We start from the raw sequence: 17,529 nt of genomic DNA on the forward strand, positions 1-17,529 counted from the left end.
ACCTAGGACCTTCTAATTTAAACCCTTGTACTTCGGTATATTGTCTCATAGGTGGATGATTGGTAAGGGCTAAGCAATGGGGGTCAAGTGACTTGCCCAGGGTCACACAGCTGAGAAGTGGCTGAGGCCGGGTTTGAACCTAGGACCTCCTGTCTCTAGGCCTGACTCTCACTCCACTGAGCTACCCAGCTGCCCCTGGACCTGCTATTTTTAAGCTTGGCTCTCAATCTACTAAGCCACCTAGCTGCCTCAACATTCTTTCTTTCTCTTAAAACAAAACAAACAACAACAACAACAAAAACACCCTTACCTTCCATTTTAGAATCAATACTGTATATTGGTTTACAAGAAAGAAGAGCAGTAGGGTCTAGACAATGAGGATCAAGTGACTTGCCCAGGGTCACACAGCTTGGAAGTATCCAAGGCTGCATTTGAACCTAGGACCTCCCATCTTTAGGCCTGACTCTCAATCCACTGAGTCACTTGGCTACCTCAACATTCTCACTCTCTCAAAAACAAATCAACCCCCAAACCCCTTTTTCTTCTATTTTAGAATAATATATATTGATTCCAAAGCAGAAGAGTAGTAAAGGCAGTGGAGGTTAAGTGACTTGCTCACGGTCACACAGCTAGGAAGTATCTGGGGCCAGATTTGAACCCAGGACCTGTTATCTCTGAGCTTGGCTCTCTATTCACTGAGCCACCTCGCTCTCCCACCCCCCAATATTCTCTTGATGTTATATGTGACTGCCTATCATGAAACACCAGGATTTGGGTTGAATCAAATTATAAATAACTCAAAGCAGAATGGAAAGACCCAGTGGGTCTAAGTAGGCTGTACCATATTACCAATGATGCCTTGTATGAATGAACTGAGATAGAAGATCAATTAGTCTGACCAAATAAGCCGCATAACCAAGAACTGAGATAGAGGAATTAACAAATGTATAGCCTGAGAGCAATTCGCCCCCCCAAAAACCAACCAACCAACAAACCAACAGTAGGAAAAGAGCCCGGCATACAGGCTGGATTTTTTAGGAGGGGCTCAGAAAAAGATATTCCCAACCCCGGAGAACGGTATTTCCTGACAGAGATGGGCTAAATATGCAGACACGTAGGTTTTTGGACAAGGCCAATGTGGGAATTTGTTTTGCTAGACTATGCATATGTGTAACATGGGTTTTCTTTTTCTTCAGGGAGAAGAGTAGGTGGGAGAGAGAGAAAATAAATGCTGGTTAAATGTTTCTTAAAGGCACAGGGGAGAGAGCTTGGGCGAAATGTCCAGGTGGGCATCCTTGAGATAAAGTACCAAAACAAAAGACAAAGGAGGCTATTATGAGGTGACATTTCAGAAAGGCTACCAGTATGTAAAAATGGAGACGACTCTACTACAAACTCACTTCGATATTCTGAATGATCAGATCCGCGACTTCCTTTAGCCATTCTATCACTTCATGTATGGTCTTTGAGAGTTGTTGTGTTCTAAAAATTCTACGCGGAGCAGCCAGGCTGAGGATGAGCTACCCCACACAGAGCTAGAATGCTTCTGATTCGTTGCCCAGCAGCCAAAGGGGGGGTGGGGGGAGATCTATTCCGAGTTAGGATGCTCCTGATTTGTCACCCAGCAGCCAACCAGGAAATGAGCTTCTCCTCACTGAATTGGGGTGCTCCTCAGACAATGAACAGGGGGGCCCATCACGGAGCCAAAACCAGCTCCTTGGAAGCCCTGAGGGCTTCCATTGGCAAAGTCTAAGAGAATTCAGAATTATCCCCAGACAACAATGAGGCATGAGTGTGCCCAAGCTATTTATTGCATTTTGCTTCTTTTTCAAATTATGAGTTTTGGGTTTTTTGTTTGTTTTTTTTTTTTTGGGGGGGGGAGGATGGAAGACTGTCACTACTTATGTGTGGTCTGGTAGGAGACTTTTTTGCCCAGAAAACTTGTCTTTGAAAAAGTTACTATTCTACTTTAATAGCTGATATTTAACTATTATTATTATTTTATGGCTTATAAACTGCTTTACCCACATTATCTCACATTAATCTCACAATACCTCTTTGAGGAAGTTACTCCAGGTGCTTGAACCCTAGGACAAAATTGGGCCTCTGAGGGTTCTTGTCCATAAAATGAAAAAGTTGGACTAGATGTCACTTCCAGCTCTGAGTTTATAATCCTATGAGCCCATTTTACAGAACAGGTAACTGACTTGTCCATTTTAACCAATAAGGACGAGCTGGCATTGCACACCAAAATAATGGCCAATGTCAGTCAAGAGAAGAAGTGGGGTTGAGAATGAGTGCCCACTAAGGGGACATGAGAACAGAACTGGGGGTGGAAAGGATTTTAGAACTAAAAAGGACCTCAAAAATATAAGGGATAATATCAGATAAGGTACCATTTTATAAGGCAAGTAGCTAGACTTGGGAAAGTTAAGAAACTTGCTCCAATTTCTGAAGACCATACATGTTATCATATCAACCTTCATCATGTCCTGCCCTGGCGACCAGATGCATTTCAATATGAAGGAGTGGCATATCCAGAGAAACTAAGTGCCTCAGTATCCTTGTTTCACTTCCTTGTGGTGTCCGGGCAAAAGAAATGTCCTTTTTTTGAAAGTTAAAAAAAAAAAAAAAAAAAAAAAAAAAGAAACTTGCTCCAAATCAGAGTGATGGAGGTGGGCCTCGAAGTCAGGGGATAACAAACAGAAGTATATTAGGACAGCAGGAACAGAGACTCCTAAGAAGTATAGTTAAGCCCAGAACACTAGAACAGGTATATTTGCATTTGAACAGTGAATCCAGTAAATTACTTAATTGCCTTGGGTCACAGGTTCCACACAGGTGAAAGAAGGAAGCCAGAAGAGAGAATATTCAAAGAAAGAGGAAAAGGACTTAAGACATTCAAAAATATTTATAGCAGCTCTTTTGTAGTGGCAAAGAACTGGTAACTAAGGTGGAGTCCCTCCATTGGGGAATGGTGGAACAAATCGTGGCTTATTTTTGTGATGGAATACTATTACACTTTAAAACATTTTAAAACAATACTATTACACTTTAAAACATTTTAAAAAAAGATGATTTGGGAGAAACCTATAAAAACCTATCTGAGGGGCAGCTGGGTAGCTCAGTGGATTGAGAGCCAGGCCTAGAGACGGGAGGTCCTAGGTTCAAACCCGGCCTCAGCCACTTCCCAGCTGTGTGACCCTGGGCAAGTCACTTGACCCCCATTGCCCACCCTTACCAATCTTCCACCTATGAGACAATACACCGAAGTACAAGGGTTTAAAAAAAAAAAAACCTATCTGAGCTGATGCAGAGTGAAACAAAAACCAGGAGAACAGTTTGTTCAATAACAAAAAACCTTCAAAGTCTTAAGAATTCTGATAAATGAAATGATCAACCTTAATTCCAGAGAATGAATAATGAAACATCCTCCTGACAGTCACGGGCTGGATTTAAGTTATAAGGTAAAAAAAAAAATAGCATTTCTGGACATGGCCAATGTGGGAATGTGTTTTAACAATGGATATGTTACAAGGATTCTGTTTTTCCTTTTTCCATTAGAGGTCAAATCTACAACCTCATTTTACAGAATAGGAAACTGACAGAGGATAAGCAACTTGTCTCCATTGATTAATAAAGATGAACTGACATTCCAGGTCAAAATATTGGAGGATGAGAGCTAATCAAGGAGAATGTGAGAAAAGAAAGAGGGAGAAAGGATAAGTGGGGATAGGGATAGGGTACCCAGCACCAACAAGATAAGAGAACGGAAGGAAGGAGAGAATCACAAGCAGGACAATCTGGAAAGGTACAGATCAAATATAGTATATAATACTTTGAAAGTGTCGACGTGGAATCTAGAGACCCCAAACTTGTGGCCTGGTGGGATCTGATGAACCCCAAGTTTTAGATTTGGTTTGTGAGTTGGAGACCCGCAAAGCCTGTATCTGTCCCCCATTCCTATGAGAATCCACCCTGAAGGGAATCTCAGGCTAGCAGTTGCAGACTGAATAATGGACCCCAGGGTAAATGCTAAATATTCTTTTGTCTTGGGTAATCTTCCCCTTTGTATCAGAGACCCATTTCCAGGAAGACACACCTGGGCAGGGACCGGCCTATAGTATCTGAGGTGAGCAGCCCCTTCCCTTACACCCTAGCCTCTGGCTATGATTCCTTTCCAGAGCCAGAGCGTGATTGTATCCGGTCAGTATGATAACAGTCAATCATCTTTCCCAGCCCCTGGATCTTCCCAAATGGTATACAAGTTCCCCAATTTCTTTAGTTCCTAGGAGTGGTCATCTAGCTGGGTGGCACTCTCAGGGGGTCTGGGACCAGAGCAAGCAGAGTTCAGTCCTCGGTGTGCGGCACAGCTCTGAGTAGTGGCCTACTCGGCCCTGTTGCCCCTTTCCTTAAAGAGTGGCTTTTCTGACTATTCAATAGTTCTGTGTTTTTTCAAAGTCTACAAAAGAAAAGCAGCCTCTTATAAAACAATCCCCTTCTTCTGTTCTTTGTGTATGGGATGCTCTTTTTAGTGGTTGGTTTGGTTTTGTTTTGCCTAACAGCCCCACTAGGGCAGAGGCAGGTGGGCAGCAGAGCTGGAGGGGAATGGAAAGCTTGAGCCACTCCCCTCCCCCTCTACACTTTGAGCACATTCCTCACTTCACCCACCTCTTGGTCAAGCAGCCCAATGGGAGTGCTTTCTCTCTCCCCAGTGTAGGGTAAGGCTGGGGGAGGGGGGGAGCCAGCCCAGCACTAAGTGGGAGATGGGGCATGGCAGGGGCAGGACCTGGCATTCCATCTCCAAAAGGTTCACCATCACTGTCCTAGATATGTTGCCACTCTTTGGGGAGGGAAGGAAAAAGGGAGGGAAAAAGAAAGGAAGAAGAGGGGGAGAAAGGAAGGAGGGCAGGAGGGAGAGAAAAGAAAGAAAGGAAGGAGAAAGGGAGGGAAGGGGAGAGAAAGAAGAAAAGAAGGAAGGGAAGAAAAAGGGAAGGAGGAAGGGAAAGAAGGAAGGAAAGAAAAAAGGGAGGGAGGGAGAATTTTTAGTGACAAAAAAAGTCTCTTAGCCTGAGTTGAAAAGGCAAGGAAAATCCCTTTCTGGCCTCCTGCCCTTCATCCTTAAAGCCATATTCTGGGTGATTTTCTTCAGGCTAAAATTGACTTAAGCACAGGTGTTATCTGCAAAAGGTTAAATGGATGAGGCCACTCCAAAGTATTTGTATTTTCAAGTCCACGATCTCTCCAGAACTACCATCCAGTTCTAGCATAACATTGGTTATCAAAGGTTCCCATTTCTTTGAAAGTATAAAATAATAGCCCCTTGACTCCTTTTTCCTTTTGTCTTGCCCCTGCTCCCAAGCTGCAGACTGAAGTTACTGAAGGAACAAGGCAGCCTGGGTCAAGAATATAGCCATTTGGCCAGATGCAGACCCAGCAGGGGCTGGAAAAGGCTGCTCTACAAAACTGGCTCTCCTTCAGATGAGGATCCTCCTCCCCACGTCCACTTCCCTTTGGGAGAAGATAGAATGAGATTTTAAAGATTGGTAAACTCTGACCGAAGTGTGCTGTAACAAACTTCACTTGTGCAAAATTTAGCTGGGTGGAACATGGCCTAGAACCAAGCCGCTGTCCTCAGGGATATAGGAAAAGCACTTTGCATTCTGAGTCTCTCTAGATGTAAAGGAAAAGAAGGCCTGAGTAGCCAGGATGCTTCTCTACCACATGATGGTCATCAAGGGTCCCTCAGGCACCAATCTTCTTTGACATTACCCACAATTCCAATAATTATTGGGTTTTCAAGGCCGCAAAGGAGAAAGCCTGAGAGTGGTCCACTTACAGGCAGCATCAGCATCAAAAAGCCTGACTAATGGAAGACCACAAAATTCAGATTTCCACAAAGTAAGGACAAGGAGGAGCTGGAGGTCATTTAGGAGAGGGGCAAACAGCCGGCCTGGCCTGCCTCAGAGTGCCCGAGGACACAGGCCATTCTAGCCCAGCACTAAACTCAAGCTTACAGCGATGGGATAATGGGTATATCAGACCACTGAACTTAAGTGGAATGCTGGAGGCTTGAGTTCAAGAGCTGTCACAGCTCAGATACCATCTTCTCTACAAGGCTTTTCCTGGCCTTCTCCCCCAATCATCCGGTATGGTTGTCTTCCTTAATGGATTTACAGGTATCCCTTCCACATCGAGGGAGTCAGGGGCATAGTGGTGTCCCTGCTATCGGGAAAATACTTGGTTTGGGCCCTCCCTTCATAGCATTGAAGTCTGAAATTTTCCTTTTTTCCTTTATGGGGGTGTTGATGTGGAATCTAGAGGCCCCCAAACTTGTAGCCTAGAAAGATTTTAGGTGACCCCTAGTGTACTTAGCTCGAAGGTGATCCCAGGAGAGTTCCTCCCTGAGGAAAGGCCAAACCCGAGCCAAGTGATTCTTTGCTGCAGCAGGTAGCTCATCAGTCTCCTAAGCTGAAGGTCTCCAGTTCGATCCTCTATTCTGGGAAAGAAGAGTCACTCGGCCTTTCTAGGCTACAAGTTTGGGGGCTTCTAGACTCCATGTCAACAGGGGTTCAAAGTACTTTATTATAAAATCTGGGCTAAGTATTTGGTCACAGACTATAGTTTCTAAACTTTTCTGTATTTTCTGCTGGCCTTCAAATGTTGTCTATGGCTTTTGCAAAACCCCTCCCAAATCCCCATTTAATTTCTTATTCTTATTTGAGATATATCAAAACCAACATAGGGAAAGTGGAAATGTGGAAATGATACGCATAATTTCCTTGGGATGGGGGAAATGGTTTCCTTTTTGGCTCTATGTCCCTAGTGCCTGGCAATAGTAGGTATTTAATAACTACTTAATTGATAAGTAAATCTGTAAATCTCTCTGAGCCTCAATTTCCTCACCTGTAAAACAGGGATAACAACTGTAACTTACACAGTCTTGGTGAGGAAAAGCACTTTGTTTTTTTGTTTGTTTTAAACCCTTATCTTCCATCTTAGAATCAATACTGTGTATTGTTATCTAGGCAGGAGAGGCCTAGGCTATGGGTCTTAAGTGACATGCCGCAGGCCACACAGCTAGTTAGTATCTGAGGCTAGATTTGAACCCAGGACCAAGGGTTTGTAGCCCTAGCCCTACTGAGCCACTTAGCTATCCTTGGAAAAGCATTTTGTATGGTAAACTACATCATAAGGATGAATATTTTTTAAAGATAATTTACATTCGGCATACTCTACATAAGGCAGGGAAACAACTTAAGCCGTGTTAGAAAAATTTATATCCAAAACATTTATTTTTTATTTTTTATTTTTATTTTTTTAATTTTTAATTTTTTTTAAACCCTTGTACTTCAGTGTATTGTCTCATAGGTGGAAGAGTTGGTAAGGGTGGGCAATGGGGGTCAAGTGACTTGCCCAGGGTCACACAGATGGGAAGTGTCTGAGGCCGGGTTTGAACCTAGGACCTCCCATCTCTAGGCCTGGCTCTCACTCCACTGAGCTACCCAGCTGCCCCCAAAAACATTTAAAATGAAACAAGTTTAATGCTTCAGGATCATTAGACCATTGATTGAGTGCGGGAAGGCTCCAGTCACCACTCACAAAACTAGCCTGAATTAGATTAAATTGTTAATTGGGAAATGTTTAACAAAATAAATAAAATACAATACCAGCATATAATGTTAATGAGTGGTTTTCTAAGTGAATAACTGCCAGAAGGGATCCATTTCACTTGGAGCTGGATTCTGGGGTTCTAGAAGATCTGGCGGGTGGGCTAGCTGTCTAGCTGTCTCTCTCCGTAGCTCTTTCATTAGATTCTCACAACTCTAGAGGAGTTCCTATGATCCTATTTTACAGTTGAGGAAACCGAGGCAAAGGTGAAATGACCTGCCCAGGGCATATGACCAAGTCCGTCTGAGGTGGGATTTGAACTTGGTTCTTCCTGACTCTAGGCCCAGTACTTTCCCGGTACTGTTCCACCTCAAGGCTGTCTTACGACCTGGTTTCTGTAAAGGTGTCCCCAGTAAACTGCCCTGGATTCTGTGACGCAGAAGTCAATGATACACTCTGTGAATTAACCAGGTTCCGGGCTCCCCCATCCCTCTTCCTAGATCTGGATCTGTCGCCTTTCTGGCCATCTGGCGGCTCGTTAACACGTTCCCTCTGAGACGGGTGGGGGACAGGTCCTGGGTTCCCAGAGCCTGGGGTAACCTGCAGTAAGGAGGGCAAAGATCGGAGCCCCGGAGGCAGTCTGCGTGCTCTGAGCCCCTCCATCTGTAACGGGAGCAGTAACAAGTGCCAGCCGGTGTCTAGGGGCCCTTCCAGCTCCCCAGACCCCCACAATTAGGATTCCCATTACCTGTCTCGTGCTAGAGAGGCCTAGCTCATGGGCGCCAGCCTCGTGCTAAGCCCGGGGATCACAGAGAGGGCCAGGGACCCAGGAAGGCTTTCCAGCTCTTAACATTTCACAGGAAACTAGGGTCTGCCAGATGGCCCAGATCTGAGCCTAGAAGGAACCTGAACCGTTACTCAGGGACAGGCTCTCCCATCTTACCTCCCCGCCCCCAGACACGCACCACTTGCCAGTTTCTTGTCCATCCATTTCTTCTCCTCTCCCCCAAATCGGGGGCTCTCCATAGTTGTCCCCTAAACTTTGGAGGCCAGGAGGGACCTCTGTGCCTGAAACCTCCTTTCTCTAGGCTTCCCATTTTTTCTGAAGAAAACAATGCCCCCAAGAAGAACCAGAGGACTGTGGACCCCTCATGAATGATCAGAGGCCCAGGAAGGGGAAGTGGCCAAGGTAATAAACCAAGGGCCTAGAACCATGGGGTCCCCTGTCCTCTCCCCTTGGGGCAATCTCACTTAGCAAGAGAACCAAATTTTAAAATGCTCCAAACTCCCATTCTACAATTCCCACAGTGCAGTACTCACTGCCACCATCCCCACACACTCGGCAAAGCCCTCTGCCTCCCCTCCTACTGAATTCCCTGCCATCTTTCCAAGCCCAATGCCAGGGCCCCTTCCTCCAAGGAGACCTCCCAGATAGGCTCCCTTCCATTTACTATCCTGTATCACTTTGTATTCTTGTACTCATATATGCATGAATGCGATCCCCCTACCACACTAACAGCCCCACAAGGGCAGAGGACAGTGTTTCTGGCTTTAACAAGCATTTCATGAATTGAACAGAATTGTTAAATCCTTAAGGAGCTCACAATATATTTGGGGAGAAAAGTGAAAAGATAAATTTTATTTACATATACATATATATGTATATATATATGGCAGGAAAAGAATCATATCACTTCTGACCACTGTTCAGAAAGTCATTGGAATAGAATTTGGGGGTGAATCTTTTCTTAGAAATAATTTTATAAATGATGCTTAGGGAGTCCCAGGCTAATGCACAAATGCCTACTTTATCCACAATGGAGTGGAGCTTTCAAAATGAATCCTAGTTATAGGGACTGATAGGAAAAGAGGACTCCACGGACTAGCAAGGTGGCACAGCTCGAGTTTAAATTCAGCCTCAGACATGTATTATTTAAGCTGTGTGACTCTGGGCAAGTCATTTCACCTCCACCTATTTTCTCAACTGTAAAATGAGTGTAATAATTGCACCTACCTTCCCTGGTTGGTTGATTGATATTTATTTCCTTCTTCCTTGCTTCCTAGTCATCTTCCTAGTGCACTAACATACTTGAAAATTATTTACTGTCCTTTCTAATGAAAACTTCCATTCTCAAGGGTAAAGACATAGGCTCAAATCTGGCCTCAGACCTGTCCTAGCTGTGTGACCCTGGGCAAGTCATTTCACTTCCTAGCTTAGCCCTTTTGGGATAGAAATGTTACTAAAAGAGCAACTAGGAACTTAAAAGCAAAAAAAAAAACAAAAAAAACGGGAAAACCTTGGAGTACACTGGATTTGGGCTATTTATTGGAAAGAACAATATGAATGAACTATTTGAAGGCATCTATTTGCATTTTTTTTAAACCCTAACCTTCTTGTCAGTGTATTGGCTCCAAGGCAGAAGAGTGGTGATAAGGGTAGGGAATGGGGGTCAAGTGACTTGCTCAGGGCCACACAGCTGGGAAGTGTCGGAGGACAGATTTGAATCTAGGACCTCAGTCTCTAGGCCTGGCTCTCAATGCATCGAGCTACCCAGTTGCCCCTTCTATTTGCATTTTTAAAGAAAAGGTTCGTTCATTCCCAAGGCTTCTCCACAAGGCAGAAGTGAAAAGATTCTGGCAGTGCAGGAGGAGAGCCTTTGGGGCAGGTAGGTAGACAGGCTCTCTGGTCATGCTGATTTTCACAGCTTCTTCCCTTCTGGGTAGCAGCAATAAGAAAGAGCCCCAGCTCAGGAGCTCTAGCCCCCAGCCTCCCACTCTGCACAGCATCTATCTGAAACCCTCCTCGGCGCTTCCTTTAGTCAATGCCTGTAACCCTCCCAATCTGCAGAGAGGGAGTTTCCTCCCTAGAATCACCCTACGGTAATAAAATCGCACGTCTGTATCCCCCCCCTCCAAATTGATAATCATGACTCACCGACATCACGCCAGAGGCTTACAACCCTGTGGGGCGAGTGAGTGAGCACCAAGGATTAGTATCCCACTAGAAAGATGGGCTCAGAAAAGTCCATTCACTTGGTCGCCCACAGACACCCCACCTGTGAGTGTCAGAGACCCCCCCAATCCGCGGCTCCTTTCCTTTCAGATTCCATCACGTTGGGGCTAGCGAGGTGGGGCTTGGGAGGGGAAGGGCCTGTGTGCAGGGGGAGAGCAGGGCCTACATGCTAAGGCCCAAGGGGGGAAGCTCTGAGGACCCAGAGATCACTTCCACCAGCAGGGCGGCGGAGGAAGGCTTCATTCGCTTCGGTCTCTCCTCGCCCCTCTGATCTCCTGGTCAGCGGGGACTTTCTCGGGTTCCCTCCATCATGATCGTTCTCCAGGTCCTTCCTCTTTCAGGAAATCTCTCAGCACTTGCAAGAAACCCTTTGCCACTTCTTCCTTCAGCCCTGAAAGGCTTCCCACCCTGACACCGGCCTCGAGTCTTAGGAAGCAAGGCTTGAAGGTTATACCTCTTATACCAAGTCTAAACATTCTGCTCATCTCCTACAATGCACCGTCATTGGCCCTGTCCTATCAGATCTCATTCTTCTTCTTTTTTTAAAAAATTATTTATTTTTTAAAATATTTTTCCATTATTTAAAAATTTTAAAAATATGTATGTTCCCGTGTTTACATGATTCATGTTCTTTCCCTTCTCTCCCCCCTTCCCCCCCTTCCCGGAGCCAACAAGCCATTCCACTGGGTTGTACAAATGTTGTCACTTGATACCCATTTCCCTATGATTCATTTCTATCAGACCTCACTCTCCAAGATTCCCTGAGAGCTACCTTTAGTCCACTTCAACTGTGCTGGCCTCCATGTGCTGTGCTCATTCCTGTCCCCGTGCCTTTGCGTGGAGGCTTCCCTTCCCTGGTGGAAGGCCCTCAACCTTGCCCCTCTTGCTCATATAAATCTTACTTGTATTTCAAGGCTGAATGGAAACCGTACCTCCTTCGTGAAGTCTTCCCCGACTACTCCCAGAACAAAACAAATGGCTCCCTTCTCATTTGCTGGGGGACTTATCAAGAGAACCATTGTTTCGAGCACTTCATAACTTGTGCTGGTTTCTTAACTGTCCCACATGTTTTTCCCATTTCCTCAATGATCAGTAAGCTTTGTCAGGAAAGCAGGGCCCGTGCCATCCTCTTCTTGTGCCTTTTTGTTTCTAGAACAGTCGCAGGCATAGGGCAGGGGTTTGGTAGTTGGTTATCCCTGGGGAGGAAGAGCTTACCAAGCAGAAGAAAAAGGACTCAAATAGCTACAGCAAACTATGCACTGGTAAAAAGAAGTTCTATGAAAGGGCAGCTAAACGCAGATCAAATATAATGACGAGTCTTGGTCTCAGGAAACAGAGAGTGAAATGTATTTTCCTTCTCTTGTTAGAGATGGGAGACTATGGGTGCTGAATGTTATACATACTCCCAGTCAATAAGCAGTCACTTTACTTGATTGAAATATATTTTCTTTCCCTTGTTAGAGATAAAGAATTATGGGTGCTGAATGTTTCATACACAGTCTTATTAGGTTCCAGAATTGAATTATTTTGCTTGACTTTCTGTTGCAAAGGGAGTGGGGTGTTCTTTAAGCAGATGTGTATGTTGAAAATTGATTGTGATATGAAAGACCAAATGTATCAATAAATGTTTAAAAAATATATGTATGTCATCTCATTTTAGATAGCACTATATTTGAGAGCTTGGTCCTAGAGGGCTACCAGAGAAGAAACTGCACTGTCTAGCCCAGGCAATGAGGAGCCTGGAACCTCCTCTTAAGGTAGAGCTTTACTTATTATAAAGACAAGAGCACTTAACAGCTAAAGGAGACATTACAGGTCATCAAATCAAACTTTCTAATTTTAAAATAAACTGAAGTAGAAAAAAAGGTTAATGACTTGCTCAAGGTCATACAGGGTAAGGATTCAAACATAGACCGCTAATTTCATATCCAATGATCTCTCTTCTCCTCCCTCAGAACCAAGGCACAGGCAATTTCTCTCTGGCAGCATGATGTTGTAGAAAAAAACAAAAGATCTTAAGTCACAGGTTTAAATTCTAGTTCTGATACCTGAGATACTCTGAAATGACAACTTTTGAGCCTCAGTTTCCTTATTTGTAAAATCAAGGCATTTATATACTAGATACATCACAACATCAATGAATATAAGTTGAAAGTACAATCTATTTTGTTGTCAGGACTACAAAAATGACAATAGCTATTCCTCTCAGGTCCCATCCTTTCTTCAAATTTGGAAAGGAAGATTTATTACAAATACTTTTCCTTCCCATTAGACTTTTTGATGAGCAAGCAGATCACTTTGCTTGGTCTCTTCTCTACACATCTGATTTCTTGATGGTAGAGAACAAAGTCTATACCATAAAACCCCAAGTTCTAAAGAAGAAATGGCACCCCAGATGTGCCTGCAAGGGAGATCATTTTAATAGGATATGTGTAGGTGACCTGCCCTAGTAATATCAGCCATAGAGCAAGATGGCAGAACAAGATGAAGAACCATTTGTGTGAAGAAGGGAATTTTTAAAAGAACAATGTGTTAAATAAAACTGGAAAGGTAAACTATGGGGAGGTTGTAGACCATCCTGAATCTCAGGGTAGACAGTTTGAATTTTATTCAGTAGGCAACAGGAAGTTACCATTATACTTAAATACCAAGACTTTGGCAACAATGTGGAGAAAGAATTGGAGAGGGAAAAGAATGGAAAGAGGGAGTCCAATTAAAAGGTAACTACAAGTCAAAAAGAGGTAACTGAGGGTCTGAACTAGGGAGGTGGAAGGGGAAAGATTAGGATGGATGGACCAATGTTATTAGGGATATAATTGTCCAGCGCATTTAGCACCTTCACCAATTGGACTGGGGTGGGGGAAAAGAAGAAAAGACAAGGACACTCTCACTGGCAGTTAGTCTTATCTCACATGTATAATCAATATCATATTGCTTATCTTCTCAAGGGATGGAAGAGAGAGGACTTAGAACTCAAAATTTTTAAAAATGAAGTGTTAAACATTAGATACAATGAAGTATTAAGCATCCCATGGAATTGGGAGATATTTAATGAAATAAACGAGAACATCTGTCTATAGAAAAAGGGCAGTGATCCTGGCACTTTCTTCCTCTTAGCATCAAAAATCTTAAGTTCTCTCACTCTCTGGTTCATGATTTGGATGTGGGTGGTATTTTATTCCACCTATGGGCCCTGGGGAAGAATGCTCAGAGCAAATGGAACAGGTAGAGTAATTCCACGGTTGCATTTCCTCAATCCCCAGACAGAATTCTCAGCAACTAACTGCCTTATCTCCTTTCTCCGGGATGGGATGAGATCAATAATGTACCATAATTGACCAAAGTATTAACTGGTTCTTAATGGAAAACCTTTTGAGGCATAGAGATGATATTGCTCATTCCCTCGTGTTGACAATCTAAAAAACAGATAATATGACTTAAAATAATTTATGATGTATTAAGGATACTGTGTTTCCTCCTTTACCCTATAAAGTAGTATGACTATTATGCCCATTTTACAGAAAGGAAATGAAGGTTCTAAGAAGTTTAGATGACTTATCCAAGGTTACATGTGATCAGCAGAGCTGACAAACACAGGTCTTTTGACACCTTTCCATCATGCAGGGTGTGTATGTTGGGGGAGGTGTCATTATTGGAGGGTGGGGAGGGAGGATCATGGTGAATTAGGGACCCCTAGTACTATTAGGGAAAGGTTCTAAGTGAAAGGGCTTCAGAGAAATGGGCAAGGAGACCATTTTACTGGGCAAAAGCAAAAATGATTTGACAGATGAATAAAGGCTCTCATTTCCAAGAGAAGTAAGATTGGGGAAGAAACAAAACACCAACAAAACCCCTCATGTTTATAGCAAAAATGGTGGGCTAGAGAGAAATTGAAGATGAAGTGAAATTGGAACAAAAGATAAAGAAGATTAACTGGAAGTCTGGACTTTACCCACAGGACAGGAAATAATTATAGGAAGATTACAGGAATGAGACAAGGTAGATAGAAGGGGCCCTGAAGCATTCTACTGGGGATGGATGAAAAGAAAGTGTCTGAAGGGAGGGCTGGAAGGACATGAAAATAGCTTTAAAAAAATAATAATCATGAACTCTTTATGACCCCAATTGGGGTTTTCTTGGCAAAGATATTAAAACAGTTTGCCATTTCCTTCTACAGCTCATTTTACAGATGAGGAAACTGAGACCAACAGGTTTAAGTGATCTGCCCAGGGTCAAAGCTAGTATGTGTCTAAAATCATATTTTAACTCAGAGAGGGGAAAAGTCTTCCTGACTCCAGGCCTGGCACTCTACTCATTTTGCCACCAAATGGCTCAAGAATGGGGGCGGGGGAGGTAAGATGGCAAAGGAAAATTTGGAAAGGGGGAGAAACTATTTACAAGAAATATCAATATTCTGGAACAAAGGGAATAGAGCTGAAAGGTAAAGGGCAGGAGTTATTACTTCAAGAAGATACCAAAACCTTGAAACATAAGCAGAAGGGAGGAGGCGGGTGTTCCTGAAAAATAATGCAGAAACTGAAGGAAAGTTTTCAAAAAGGTGATTCTTTTTCCATTTTCCTGAATTTTAAGGCAGTAGTGAAATACCCAAGTGTATCCCAGGTACAGGTTTTGGGGATCTAGATCAGTATCATCAGTTGCTTAAGACTGAGAAGTGGTTTATCATTATCCCCAATACTTTAGTGCTTTCATGAGCCTAATGAAGCTCTTCTTCCCTGGAATATATTGGATAGCTGCTGCTTCCTTCCTTCCCTGGTCCAGGGACTCTGCTGCTAGCACGAAGCCCCTCTTCACATTCTGAGGGGGGGAGGGGGCAGGAGGGTCCCAGGGAATCTCCTAAAGATTCAGAATTCCCTATTCCAATGAGAAGAGACAGCATGGAATTCTGGCTCGCCTTCCTCCCCATCCCATTTACCTGACCTCCTCAATGAAAGCCTCCCGAGTCCACAGAAATACCATACTCTAAAGCATGGGGAGAAAACCCAGTTGTACAGCTCCGACGATGATTCAGGCCACTGACTCAGATCCATGTTAATGAGATTTTTCTGCCACTGTATTACTTAATTAGTTCACAGAGAACTAAGCCTTGGGAGGAAAGGGACCAGGAGGTGTGGGAAAAGGGGAACTCGGAGGGAAAGAAGTCACCTCCCCGGCCCTGCCTCTAGGGTCTCAATGCTCCAGCTTTTACTAGCCTCTCTCAGGGAGGGGTGAGTGAGTGAGGGTCGGCGGAGGAGGGGAGTCCAAGCCTCAGAGCCTGGCTCAACCTACAAGGGTCAAGCAGAGGCGCCGCCCCGCCCCCTGCCTTGCCCCATCTCCAAGTAGACTGCACAGCAAAAGCTCCTTCCTAATTTCGCGTTCCCCCTCCTGGGGCCCGCAAAGTCTTCGGACACCTAGCATTGCGGCTGACAGGGAAGGAGAAATCCTTCTTTTTCCCATCCCAGTTCGGACCCGGTGAAGCAGGCAGATGGCTTAACTCTCATTCCATCTGCCCCTTCCTGGTGCGCGAAGGTCAGGGTGCCACTGAGTTTCGCTGGCCCTTTGCCAAGGATCTGAGGTTCAGGGGCTGCGAACCGAGGACAGCTTGAAAGTCCGAAGCTCACAAACGGCCTTCCACCCCGAAACAGCCCCTGTGTGCTCCAGGGACTTCAGGGGAAAGCGCCCAAGTGGGGCGCAGCCCTGCCCCCTCCCAAACACCTCCCCACTTCTTCCAGCGCCCCAGGGGCGGCTCCCAGGGAAGCAGCCGCATGGATCTGAGCAGGCGGTTCTGCAGAGCGCGGGTGGGGACAGGAGGGCGTGGAATAACGGGCCCGCCGCCCACGCGGCCCCCGGTGCCGAACCACGCGCCAGGCCCGGGCCTGCAGCTCCCCCGCCGCGGCGTGGGGGTGTGTGATGGGTATGGGGAAGGGGGGAGAGTCGGGGGCGAACGCCAGCCTCTGGGGGCCGGGAGGAGCCCGGCCCGGGAAAGATGCCATTACGAGGGAGGCTCCAGATCCCCAGTCTCCCTCCCACCCTCCCCCCCGGGAAGGACAGAGCAGCTGCCTAGACGCCTCCACGAGAGCAGCCCCACCTCCCGCGCCTCCAGTTCTGGATCTTCGGCCCCCTCCCCCTGGTTCTTTCACTGGTCATGCTCGACCCTCCCCCTCCCCATTCAATCTCGTGGCCTCGGCTCCGGAGCCCCCTACCCTTACACACACCCCGAGTCCCAAGCGGCGGGGAGAAGCGTCCCCCAACTGCAGCCCGGGTGGCCTGTACCGGGGTCCCTGGAGAACGTGGCTTGGACTCCAGCCCTGCCTGCTGTGCCGCGGGTGGAGAAGCTGTACGGCCTAGACCCCAACCCTGCAAAGCCCTCCGACGGGAAACGGCGTGGCTGGGCCCTATGGAGCCCGCTGAACCGCGGTTGGCCACGTCCAGTCCCGGGCCCCCCAGACGGCGTCTGGAATGGCCAGGCCCCTCCTACCCGACCCCGCAGCCCACGGCGTACCCGAGTTTCGCTTACCCTCGATGGAGATGACGTGCTCTCGGATCTGGTTCTGCAGCCCCAAATCCTCTATGCGCTCGATCAAATCGTAAATGGCGTAGATGTTGGGGTGCACCGACTCAAAGCGCTGGATCTCGGCCCGGATGGCCGCCGAGTTGGACAGCGCGAACTGCTGGGGGGGCCCTCCGGCCAGCTGCTGGGAGGGGCCGCCGGAGCCCCCAGCCCCAGGCCCAGCGCCGCCGAACTGCCCTCCGCCCCCACCGCCCCCGCCGCCCGCCCCCGAGGCCGCCAGGCTCTGCTGCTGCTGTGGGCTCTGCCCGCCGCCCGCCTGGAAGTTCATGGCTCGGGAGCCGCGGGGGCCGGGCCGGGGCGGGGGCGGCGCTGCTTGGGGCTGCTGCTGCTGCGGCGG

The 17,529-nt window shown here is 46.2% G+C and overlaps 1 protein-coding gene across 5 annotated transcripts in view; it reads right to left on the reverse strand.

Annotated features, from left to right (window-relative positions):
* The window catches only part of AGAP3 (ArfGAP with GTPase domain, ankyrin repeat and PH domain 3), a 74,059-nt gene extending 56,599 nt beyond the window's left edge, over positions 1–17,460 (reverse strand). For 4 of the 5 annotated variants that reach the window (XM_044679623.1, XM_044679621.1, XM_044679628.1 and 1 more), the window contains exon 1: positions 17,139–17,460. In XM_044679623.1, the coding sequence (XP_044535558.1) occupies positions 17,139–17,460 (322 nt within the window). The remainder of the gene's footprint in view (positions 1–17,138) is intronic. The other variant, XM_044679622.1, reaches the window with a different exon arrangement.
* Between the last annotated feature and the right edge of the window lie 69 nt (positions 17,461–17,529).

The sequence above is a fragment of the Gracilinanus agilis genome, chromosome 5 (assembly GCF_016433145.1).
Source record: "Gracilinanus agilis isolate LMUSP501 chromosome 5, AgileGrace, whole genome shotgun sequence".
In the NCBI taxonomy this organism is placed as follows: Eukaryota; Metazoa; Chordata; class Mammalia; order Didelphimorphia; family Didelphidae; genus Gracilinanus; species Gracilinanus agilis.